This window comes from Lagopus muta, chromosome 7 (genome assembly GCF_023343835.1).
Source record: "Lagopus muta isolate bLagMut1 chromosome 7, bLagMut1 primary, whole genome shotgun sequence".
Taxonomy (NCBI): Eukaryota; Metazoa; Chordata; class Aves; order Galliformes; family Phasianidae; genus Lagopus; species Lagopus muta.
The window spans coordinates 14,740,324-14,753,193 of NC_064439.1; the positions used below are offsets into that span (position 1 = coordinate 14,740,324).

Genomic DNA, 12,870 nt, shown 5'->3' on the forward strand with positions numbered 1-12,870 from the left:
AAACACAGTTGCATAATTAATGCCATTCCACATGGCATTATGGAAAACAGGCTTAATCAAAATGGTAAGTTTGATGAGATCAAGTATGATTAAATATGTTAACAGTTACTTCTGATTTCTTTAATATATTTGACTTAATCACAGATGACATTCTGAGCTTTTTTTGGGGCGCTATAAAAATGCAGCTCACTAGTTAACTGACAGAAAAAAATATTCTGAACAGAAAACAGCCATGCAGCAATCTGTATCACCCCAACCTGTCTGAGATTATTTCGTGCAGGTGGAAAAAAGCCCGCAGTTCTGCCGAGAACCAGCTCAGGAAAACACCAACACACAGGGAGAAGAGAGGGGTGGGTAATTGTGAAAAAGAAGTAATCACATACATTTTTAAACAGGCTATAAGAAAAAAAAACTGGAAAATCAGGCTTCTAAGAGCAATACCTGTTGAAAAGAGAATCAATTAAAAAAAAAAAAAAAGGGGGGAAAAACAGGGCAATTAGAAATACAGAAAAAGAGAAGAAAAAATTCCCATGGAACACTAGTTCTGAACAGATAACTAACTGAAAAAGGGATGACATACACAGGTAGCTAAGAGCTGGTATGTTCTGCCATTACTTGTATAAACAAGAAGCTGAGGAGAGGAGGGAGATGGTGATATTGGAATTGTTATTGAAATAGCTCATTCATTTCTAGCATCTACATGTCTATCTGGGACACTGACAGCTTTGGAAGCTTTTCTTGCCCACTGCTTGTGAGGCTAGCTGATGGTACTACATGCTAGTCTCTTCTAGAAGGCAACGCGTTTCTTGAAGTGGCCTGTGAGCCTGCTTGTTTTCCTTTATTTTAAAAAGCCTTTATTTTTTTTAATATGCAAGAAATACATGAATTGACAGTTTTCTATGTTGAGGACCATGATGGCCCCTAGCTGTACGAGTCTAAAACCAAGAATGGATGCTAAAAATTGATTTTTCAAAGTGAGGGTCCACTTAAAACCAGTGTCATGAACTATTTAAAGAGGTATTTCAAAAAGTATCTGCCTTACAACACAGATAATTTCTCCGGTTTAGGGGCAACTGTTCCTCTTTTCGGGTAGCTGAGATGAGCAGCCATTGAAGGACCTCCTCTCTCCCCTTATGACTGCAGGGATATCAGGGTTATTAAGTTAGGAGATAAATTTACATACTCAATATATAGAGTGAGTGAACTCTCACAACAGAATGAATAGGTTGTCTCAAGTCAAACAGTAATAAAATTGTAGTGAGTCTAGAACTTAAAGAGAGGAGACAAACCCAGTGATTTTCAGTTGATAGCGCCAAACCTACTTTTTAATTAAAAAGTTCAGAGTAGAAGATAATCCTCAGAAACTGGCCTGAAAATGAACTTGGGAATGGTACATGTCAGTAGCAACATATTTGAACATAGTTACAGTAATCTCTACCATAATCATAATCCTCTGCTGTAGCAGTGAACCACCATCCTATGCATTCATTACCATTACTCATGTAAGCCAGAATGCTCCTGACACATCCTATGTGCTGTGTTCAGAGGGGAATGGAGAACACAGTGCACTGCTTGTAGAACTACAGCCACACATCTGGGAGGTAAGGCAGTAAAGCAGAAGTAGGCTTGCAGATCTATCATGACCTATCTTGATAGACCTATCAAGACTTTCCACTCAGTTCTCCTTGTTTTCTTGTGTTCAGCTTGTTTCTTTGCCCACTCCTGCCTTTATTGTTTTCACCTCTAATTGCACGACACAAGTGCTGTTTGCTCAAATAGAGATCTGGTATTCTACTTCTGCTCAAAGACAACTTCATTAGGTAGTTCTAACTGAATAAAGCAGGTTGTTTCACATTTCTTGTTATCTATTAATTCTAAGTAAAGTAAATTCTTCCCATCATTTCTGATGAGCTTGCAAAGATGTATGCATGATTTTGCCTTAAACGTCACATGAAGTTTTACTGTTTACTGTTGCAGCAGCAGATGTCTATTCCCAAGCAAAAGCAGTTAACTCTGTTACCACAGGTTGCTTTGGGAACGTGCATCTTGGATCTGAATGTAATTTTCTGTCTTACTTCTCACTTTGTTAATTTATTAGGAAGTTTGTACAGCATTTCACCTTCAATCTCCAAGGATGCAGTTCAGCAGAGAGCTTGATTCTTTCAAGCTAGTACTACAGACCTTAAGAAAGAGAGAAAAGCAAGGAGATGGGACAGTCAGAGAATAGAGGCAGTATGTGCCAAGGCAAAAATCCTTCAGACATGGAATAGGAAAAGAAAAGCATTAGAAGTCACCTCTAAACAGAAGCAGCTTGCTCTGCACAGTTAATGAATTAGACTATTCAGACTTTCACAGTTGTATATGTACATTTCTCACAGAGAAGACAGGGCACATGGCATTTTATTCTGAAATAAATGTTGTATAGTTGCATGCTGTTCATTTTCTATGTTTGTGTGTTTTTTTTATAAACAAGTGACAAGTTTTCTGTATTGTAATTAATGCAATAGCAGCTCCTTCATTTCATTTCTTATTCATGTGGTCTAACAGATAATGAACTTTTAGAAAACTAGTCACAAGGGAAACAATAGCAGAATGTGTCAGTAGCAGACATACTGAGGAAGGTTACACACTGCAGTGGTACAATGCTATGTTTCTTTAAAGCAGCCTTTGTTAAGCTGGTTAATCAACGAAGAGGACTGTTAAATCCCTATATTAAAAAAAAAAGTCAGAATGAGTCTAATGGACATTGTTGAGCATTTGAACTGTGCAGACTTTTGCTCACCTGATTAATAGGTAGAAAAGGATGAAATTTATGGACAGCAGGTATAACAGGAGAGTAAGTAGAAGCATATACAGGTTCCTATGACAAGGACAGAAGCAAAGTGAAGGAATTAGAAAAGAACTGAACTGCCAGAGATGGGGATGGGGGAAAAGCACTCCTCTTCCCCCAAGTTCTTGAAGTAAATTAAATCTCAATCTTTAATCTTCTAGAAGCTTCTTCCCTACCGGAAAGCTAGAGATCAAAAGATGCTTTCATGATACAACAGCATGTTTACCAAAGCCAATCCATGCAAGAATTAAACAAGTTAGTAACAACATCACTACAACTCAACACAGAACTGAACAGCACAGCCAGGAAATAAAGATGACCTAGGTATGAAAAGCGTATGTCTCTGTTTCATGCACCATTAAATGATAAGCCATGTCAACCATGATGGGAATCATTCTGCTGCAAGTTTAATCATACCCTATTAAATAACAAGCCACTTACTTTGAGGATAGAGGAAGGAATACTTAGTGAAACTAAGATACTCAAAAACCATCTGGAGGGAACTGCTAAGCCCATGGCACCTAGCGAAGGTGGGTTCACTATTCCAAGCAAAGCCTACAAATAAGCCTTGCCTGAGAGCTGGTCTTACTCAAAGCTGATTAGGCACAGCTTTACCATCAATAATTATTCTTCCTTTCAGTAGGCTAAAGCAAATACAGAACAGTGCACAGAACGCAGGCAATCGTAGCTCATTAGAGTGGCCTGAAATGAAGCCTAACCACAAGAGCCTCAGCTTTGATTAGCACTGTATGCAAGTACTTGGAAGCCCCTTCTGAAATAGACAAAACTATTACCACAGCAGGAGACCAATGGTTTGTCTAAAGGTTGATTTTTAGCAGCCCACCCCTGTAAGATTTTTATACCCCTCATCTGTTCAGTCCCAGCCTTTAGCACCAGTACCAAGCTGCAATATGAGCTTGCCATAAGAATTAAGTTCATTGAAATATCATTCACTGCTTTAACGTTACTGCAATGCAGCTGGTAATCACATTAATCAGGGTCTCCAATAAAGCCAGCCAACAACAGAACAGGAATTTTCATTCCAGTAAACCTCACTGTTTTGATACTAAGGAGAGATTTCAAAGTTTGTTAATTTTTCTATACAGAGAAAAAAAAAAAGAAGTCTTCCACCAACTTAAGAAGAGGAATACAAACATAAATCCAAAAATTTTTTTTCCAAATAAAATGCATTCCTTTCCTCACACTATGACTCCATTGCCTACAGTTGTTCTTCTGATGTTAGAGTTATTCTTTAAATTCTGCAAGGATGTTTTATTGTACATTTAAGTCATTTATGAAGTCTCAGAGCTTCCAAGAAGTTTTCCTCAAATATGCAGCAATCATCAAAACAAGATGCTAGATCTCCATGTAAATCTCAACTGTTTTTTCTTAAATCTGTCTGAATTAAAAACTTATTCTTTTATTTCCTACATTATATTGCTGCCAGCTTTTCCGTTAATTTCATGGCTTTTCTAAGTTTAGTCTTCACAGAAATGACTGTAACACCTTTAGAGAAGTATCTCAACATGTAGACTACTGTGCAGAAGCATTTTGACTAACACTACTTAGTGCAACTATTTTATTGAAATGAATCTTCCAACTTTTGTTGATTAGAAGTAATCTAAAAGTACTCTAACACTTCTATTTTAAATAGCTATGCTTCAGTAATCAAACCCCTAGAACAAGTTGAATCACTTTTCTAAGGACAAAAAAAAAATCTAAAAAGGTGCACTTTGCTATGTTAACAAGAGTTACTTAACACAATTAGAAAAACTTCAGGCATTATTGTGAACCAGCAAGCTGTGACAGAAGCATACACAGCCCTGTGACAAATGCATGGCTGTGATTTGCGGAAGGTGTACTTCAACTAACTCAAAACACAGTAGTCAATTCAATATCTGCATTTTTATCATAAATTCAGCAACAGAAAGCAGTAAGTACATTGTAGTCTCAAAGCTCTTCTACAAATGGAGACTTCAGTGGCATGTTGCCTCATGGTCCTCACAGAGCAATTGCACCACACTGAAGAATTATAGATAATATTTCCAGATTTGAGCTCATCTGACAGCGATGTGTTGTAACCACTGTGGTCAGCTTGGACAAAGCTCTACATTATTTGTCATGTATATACTGAATCAGCATCACAAATATCAATATTGCTGTGTGTCTGATCAGACCTTTATTTTTACACACTGATATTTTTCACTGATATTTTGGCAGAACTGCAAATGCTTGGGTTTAGTCTCCATATAGCTGAGAGCTAACATGAACCCAACAAACACAGTGGGTGACCTTATGTCACAGAAGCTTCCACTGCTAGCACTACCACATCAAAGCTCACACCCTTCAAGCACTTCATGCTCTTTTATTTGCTTCAAAAGCCTAACTTGTGCTATGCTGAGTGAAGCTGCTAACACAGCAGGGAGGATATGGGTGCTGGAGAGCAAGAAAAAAGAAAGAACAAAGGTTTTGTCTCAGCCTAAATCTTGGCAGCTGCTTAAAGCTTTTTCTCTGCCCCATTGTCTTTAGACTGAGTACATCTGTAATCTGATCTCAACAGTTGTCATTTTGGCTGTTAAAAATGTGACCACAGTTTTGCTTTCCTCAGTCAAACTGTTCATGCTTTAGGACATCTTCAAACTAGCAACCTATTTTTTTCAGCAAGCCCAATCTGCAAAGATCAGTTTTCTTGCCTTTCTGTACAGTTAACTAACACACGACCACCAAAGAGCTCAGGTGCAGAGTCATCCTTAATAATGACAGACTGTAACAACTCCTTACTGGTCACATACTGATGAAATAATGAGACATTCTGTTATTGTATGCTTACCTCTAATCTTAATAGATAATCTTAATAGATATCTTAATAGATATGATATTTCACAACTAAATAATTAGATCCAAGGAGGGCTGTTCCCTGTGGTAAAATTGGTATTACAAATCTTATCTGTAGAAATATTCCTTCAAAAATCAGAGGCTTTTGGAAACAGCTATTTTATCTTAACGACAGTGTCATTTTCTAAAATATTATTAGTTTGAATTGGGATTCCATTCTTGAAGTAAATCTCTCATTAATCGTCTTTCTTTCTTTTCTTTTCTTTTTTTTTTTTTCCTGTGCTTTGGATCATGTTGCAGAATGAACAGATGTTTGGATGAAACTAAGCCCTGAAGCATACTCCTGGGCTCCCATTTAACACCACAGCTGCTAACAGGCAGTCATGCCACAGGAACAGACTAAATCTAAAACCCATCAAGTAAGTATGGCATAGATATCTGGTCCTCATCAGTAATTTTTATGCTTTACAGATCCACTCCTTATGGCCAACACAACCAAAAAGATGTTGCTACAGCGTGCTAATGTTGTGAGCTTACCTTTCCTCCATACCCTTCTACCATCTCCTACTCTATTCACTGACAAGTCAAAGTCCTTGTCCAAGAGGTTCTGGCTATCTACAAACAAAAAGATCACCAAAGGCAACCAAAGGCTGAATGAATGATGCAGGAATGCTTGGTGTCAGCACTTCCTTAGTGTTTCTATAATTGAATATTATTGCTCAATTAAAAAAAAAAAAAAGTATATGGATAGAGACAACACAGCTTTAGCAATGTGAAATTCTTCCAAGCTCATCCACAAAGAAAACACTTGACCTTAAAGTCTTAAGTCATTTTCACATAGTTTGGTGCATGTGGCGGAAAACTTGTAAATATTCCAGAAGCCTTTGAAGCCCACTTACTTATTGCTTTCATGAAGACAGACATGAAGACATACTTGTTGAAAAAGCTCTCACACTGGGAGAATTGCTTTTTAAACAAGCCTGACAATGAGAGGAATAGCAGAAGCTAGTATCTACTATTAGGCATGCCTGTCTCTTGGGATGCATTTTTAAAGCTGAAGCATTTCAAGCAAGATGTTTTTTCCAAACAAGGTTTTCCAAACAGGGATAGAGTTACCTTCTTCAACAGCTGTTCAACTTCTTGCATCTGTGCACTACGATCAGTGGCAGACACTTTTGCATACTCCTGCTTTTTACTGAGCCTGCTCTTCCAATCTTCTTCACCACTCTTCTTCAGCAATGCCAACCTAGAAGAAAAACCATGTCAAAAGATTAGCTTTAAATACTATACCTCCCATTATCCTTACAAGCTACCTCTATTGCCTCTGTAATGACACATTCAAGAAAATTCGAAGTTAAGTTTTCTAATTGACTGCAGTTATTTACATTTCATACACATATACAAAGCTCACAAATGAACAACAAGCCTTTACTGAACAGGTCAAACAAAAAATATCTGACAAAACACAGACATCTAGATCTGAAAAAGGCACTCCAGTTAATCTGCATAGTCAGTGGAAACTGCCAATACAATCAAGAGAGGCCAGGGTACAATGCAGACTGTCCTGAAGTAAACATATACGCAGGTCAGATGAATCACTGCTGTTTTTCCTCTTCTTGTCGATAATATACAGAGATTGACTAACTCAGCTATGGATGCTTATGCTGTAGATGACCAAAGTTAATGAGATGAATCCTATCACTGACATTTATTGTACTCATTAAAAAAAGATTTAAAAATTTATTTTCTTTAAAACCCAAGAAGGAAGAAGTGTATTCAGCAGGCAGCTATCAATAAAGTCTCATCAGGCATATCAAGTGATAACTTTGCAATCAGTGGTTGGACTAGAGTTCCAATGAGTATCAGACTGCTAGTGAACATTTAGCATCTTCTTGCTCATCTAAGGTATTGCTGTCATAAATCAGTAGTTAAAACAAACTAACAACTTGGTGCTATTGTGCTACAGCTGTGAACACTGTCTGCAAGATTCAAGTGGTTTAAATGACGCCTTAAGCTTAAAATGTAGATTATCACTGATCTCAGATAAGCAGGATCTTGAAGAAAGGCTATTTTCTAATCTTAACCAACATTCTGAACGTAGCACAGAGGGACAGTGACTGTCCCCATGGGCAAGCAAATATGTTTGCTTTGCTGGATTAGAACTTGTTTGTCCATGCAAACCCCGAAGTGACTAGCTTTGAGCACAGGACAAGTCAGTTCAGAATAGAAGGTCCACAAATACATGAATCTTCAGCTTATTTCTCTCAGAAATTAAACGTTTGTATGAATTTTCTAGCTTTCAAAAATCATTCGTAGTATTCCATAAAATGTATATTTTTAATACCTGTTCAAACAATTGCACTGTTCCACTAAGTCATTTTATTTCAGTTTTTTTGCTACATAACTTTTTTAAATCTAAAGCATTCCCGCACGAATTACACTAAGACCCTTAACCCTATTTGCATTTGGACAGTTCAGTAGGTTGGCAACCTGTTTCAATCACAGGAGGTGAAGATGTGTTTTCAGAGATGTGACTGTAACCACCATAGTAAGTATGTGAGGGTTGTCCTGAACCTACAAGGAGAAGGGAGGGTTAGGACTGAATAGGTCTAGCCAGAAGCCAAGTTTCAGTCAGTTGCTTCCTGCAGAAATCCAGGGAGTGCACCTGTGTGGACTACTGACCTCTTCAAGAACACCCGATTGGTCCTAAGGCAGTCAGCTGAGGAAAACTGAGGATTCAGAAGACAGTAAATCTACAGCGTACAATGGCAGTAAGAATGTTGGCATTCAATAAGGCAGTTATTTCCTCTGTTCCTGCCCAGGCAGGCAGTGCAGGCAGGCCTAACTGCCTGGCTGCTTCATACCTCACTGCACGGCATGAATACGGGTAAAGAGGACTCACAATAAGGAGCTGAGACCATGGTCATTGCTTCCAGAACGTATACAAGATTTCACTGTCCAGAACTAATCTTCTAGAGTGCATCCATGCATGCGTGAAACTACACAGGACACCAAGTTCAGATGGAATTGCCATCACACTGTTGGTTCAATAGTTATGTTCTCTCAGGTCAGCTTTGCTTAGAAATGATCTTCAGTAACTGAAGCTGGAAGGCATTTTGATTAGCTCAGGCCTAAAATCAGTTTGTTTCTAAAAATGTCTATTAGCTGCACAGCACGGAAGGAAAGATTTCTCTTCCTGTGTTTTTTTTTAAACCAACATCACTGCAGCGTTTTTGCCCAAGACATTGCTCCAAACAGCTTGGCTGACCAGGAAGAGAAAATCTCCAATTCTAAGACTGTTTCCGAGTCTTTGGAGACTGCTCTCTTCTCTGTTGTAAGGATGGATTATTCACTTTCATCTTCCACTTGAACATGTAATGAAACAACGCATTCCTAGAGTAAGGCTACATCTGTCTGACCCAAATGATGAAATCACTCTTAAAGAGACTGGTATGCCCAGCATGCCATTGAAAACTTCACTGCTGTGCAAAACCTAAAGCCATGCATTTGTTACGAACCACAGAAAGTGCATTTAAATTCAGACCACTTTGACTCAGCAGCCATTGGAGGGCTTTTTTTTTTGTTTAAATAAAGATGCAAAAACTGCTGAATTAAATCACATAAGCAAGCCCAACAGATCAATAGCTTAACTCAGAAGGCAGATAGCAGTTGATTCTTTGGAAAGTCTGCAAAGAAAAAACAAAGACAGTTTTTGGTTCTAACTTTCGGATCTGTTTAAGGTCTGCTTACTAGGTTCATTGCATACATCTAGTTTTCCACCTTTAATAAAAAATTAATTTATTATTCACTTTTATCGATCTTTACATACTTCCTCCTTTTCATCCAAAAGTTCCTTTTCCTATCTGAACGTTTACTCTGTTCTTGGAAGGAAAAGCTTTATTATATATTTGCCCATCTTTGCAGCTTGCTCTGTGTCTTTCTTTCACCCATTACTAAGACAGAATGATGCAGAGGTGTCAGATTCAAAGCAAAAGATTTCACATTTGAAGGCAAGGATTGCTACTGAAGGGAAATATGAGCTAGATTTGAACAACAATTTTGCCTAAACTAGAACGTTATATGAAAGGCCTTGACAAAAGCCCACACAAAAAATGACTAAAAGAAAACAAAGATGCATCCTTCTTCTGTGGCAATATTTCAGTATCTCACTGAACTGGACACAAGTTTGGCTTCCACACACACTCCATTGGTTGCACTTGACCGGTACTTTCCATCGGCCATTCATAAATCCTAGAGGCCAATGTGAGTGAAGAAACTACAAAACGGAAGCTGATGTTCAAAGATTTCACAGATTCACCGCGTATGTGAACTAGCCTACATAAGAAGCTAGCTGTGATATCCAAACATCAATGAAGGCTGAAAATAAAGCCTAGTCTTGGCTTCTCTTGACAAAGACAGAATGAAAGCTGGAAGTCCACCAACTTCTTATCTGTGGTTTTTGAAAATGGGGATCATGGCATATAGCTGACTTCTACAGAAGAGCAGACCAGGTGGCCTTCTAGCAACTTCAGTCTCCATAAATGTACAGATACAGGCTACATGCAACTGACATTGTGTTCAAAGTCCTCCAAGACATTCCCCTCCCTGAAGGCCTCTCCCAGGCTTTTCATTTGGCTGAAGTCAAGGTGATTATAAAAGGGTTTCCAGTCTAACATAAAACACAGCCAAAACAACTGTAAGAGAGGAATCTCTGTTCCCTCTCACCTCTAAGTGGCACGTTGGCAGAACACATATTTTCTGTCTTGAAAAATCATAATTTTCCGTCTTCGACATAATATTGGTAATTTAAAAAAATGCCAGGTATGCACTCAGCCCGCAAGATAATACTACTCCAGTGAAATAAGACTTTGAGGAAAATCACTTTCATCCAGATCAACAAGTATGCATCCTGCCCAAATATCATTACATCTGTGGAAAAGCTGTTCTTCCATAAGGTGAAAGAATGTCTGACACAGCCAGAAAAAAATCAGTGGATAGGAAGATGAAGTTCATAAATGTAAAAAAGAAAAAAGAAAAAAACAACAAAAAACCCCAGCAAAGAAAAAAACGACACCTAAAACACAAAGTATAAAAGGTAATTTTTAGCAGAAATGCTCTTTGAGGTCTATGAATATTTGGCTCCAGCTATGGACAACCAAAAGAAAAAGTTACAGCCAGTCATTAATATTATTTTATTAATTCTGGGTCAAGAAGAAAACTACTGTGCTATTTTGGAAGGCTAAAATATTTTGATACCAGCTCTGTCATTTACAGACATTTGCAGAGTCAGAATAAAAAAATTCCTGACAAGAAAGCAGGTATTTTATGGTGTCAACTCTGGGATTAAGTAGACAGCCACAAAGGCTTAACAAAAGCAATTTCAGATTGTGAGTGTGATTGACAGTCTGACAGGAACATCAGTTCCTCGTGAGACCAACTCTACTGAAGCATGAAATTTAGGGCCAAAACAGCTGCTAACACACGGACATTCCCCCTCCTTCCAATCTTTGTCTCCCCATCATGCTCAGAGAAAACAAATCACTTACTACCCCAAAATCAGAAGTTACTGGACTTAAATCTTATCTGACCAGACAAACAACATATTTACAAAAGGATGGGGGGAGGGAAAGGTTGCATTAAAATGAACAAATAAAAACCCAGTGAACTGAAGTTGGTAAGTAAATAATTCAGAAAGGGATCCAAGACTGTACAACTGTTCTAGTTGCTCTGCTCTCCACTTTATGTTAAAGGGATAAAAGGGAGTGAGGATGGTAAAAATGAGGATGACTCACACACCTAGAAATACATGAAGCAAGCTTTGGAATCTTCCTAATATCACACTCACAAAGTGATGGAATATTTTGACACAGTGAAAGTTAAGAAGCTACTTTGTTGCATTGGTTCTACTTTCACTGTACAAAAGCTGAAGGATAAGGCTATTTGTCAACTTGATGCAAACCACCATAACTTCACTCACTGGACTGCTACTGGAATCCTTTCATACTCCACGGTTGAGCTTATACTCTCAAAGTTTCAACTGAATTAGAATGAGTTTCATAAGTGCTACATGCAGCTACTGTAGTTCCAGCTAGAACTATAAGCACACAGTAATTATCATTTAATTTCAGATTATAATGGTCTTAGGTTGGAAAAAAACATTTCTGATACTCCTACAAACCTGTGAAGCTCATCATCCTTAAAAATCTCTGAGCAAATCTCAGAAGTCAAAATGGAAACTATGTATTTCTGAAGTGGGAAAAATCACAAAGTGTATCCCTGATTTCCTGTACTCAGCTTACGAAGAGACCATTTCCATAAAGCAACAAAAAACCACACATTTTTTTAAAAAAACACCCTGTAACTATTTTAACTGAAGAACCTGAGGAAGCATGTTGAGTATATCAGCATAAATGTAACTAGAATATGAATTTTTACTGCTTTCATTTTCTGATCTTCTTATTGATCATTCGGGTGGCTCTTTCAAAATCAGATTATCGTGATCTCCCAAACAGGAATTCTCATTCATCATCTGCCTTACAGGTGTGTCAGGCAGGTTAGCTGCATATTTCTACTGTTAACTTTTGACATCTAATAAAGCCCTATAATCACTGCTTAGCTTTCTGACAAACCGGTTTAAACCTTCTTTCTTACATCACTCTAATAACTTTATTAATAGACTTAAAAAAAAAAAAAAAGTGAAATTCAAGTACCTTTCCTTAATTGACATCGTTTTGCTGGAACTATCAAGGGCATCCTCAGTTGCCTGCATTTTGTTGTCTCCAGCAGAAAACATCTCACAGGAATTCTTGTAGATTTTTCCCTCCAGTTGTTCAGACAGCTCCTGTAGCCTGCAGGATGCCACAGCTGCACTCTGTGAAAGCGTCCTCGTTGCTGGTGTGCTGGTGAGTTCAGAAGTAGGCTCCACATGGTCTGCCCAGTCAAAAGAAAAGTGCTGAATTACACTTAGCACTATTCTCAGACCTTTTTAAAAAATTACTAACACTGAAGCAGCAGATCTGCTTTTTGATATTCCAATCACATGCTGTCCTAACAGAGAAAAAAATTTCTGTCTGAGCTAGCATAGAAAGATCAATTGTTCAGTATTATCTGCTGCATAGACTGGTCCCTTCTGACTGAAGTTCACATGAAGCTGCAGAGTATCGCGCTCAGTACTCAACTCTGAACTTCATACAGCTGAGGCACAA

The 12,870-nt window shown here is 38.1% G+C and overlaps 1 protein-coding gene across 19 annotated transcripts in view; it reads right to left on the bottom strand.

Annotated features, from left to right (window-relative positions):
• Positions 1-12,870, bottom strand: part of SVIL (supervillin) — a 133,317-nt gene that overhangs the window by 27,248 nt on the left and 93,199 nt on the right. For 13 of the 19 annotated variants that reach the window (XM_048950431.1, XM_048950430.1, XM_048950434.1 and 10 more), the window contains 3 exons: positions 12,376-12,595; positions 6,782-6,911; positions 2,783-2,860 (listed from right to left, as the gene is read on the bottom strand). In XM_048950431.1, coding sequence (XP_048806388.1) covers positions 2,783-2,860; positions 6,782-6,911; positions 12,376-12,595 — 428 coding nt within the window. The remainder of the gene's footprint in view (positions 1-2,782; positions 2,861-6,781; positions 6,912-12,375; positions 12,596-12,870) is intronic. The other 6 variants (XM_048950438.1, XM_048950426.1, XM_048950439.1 and 3 more) reach the window with 1 other exon arrangement.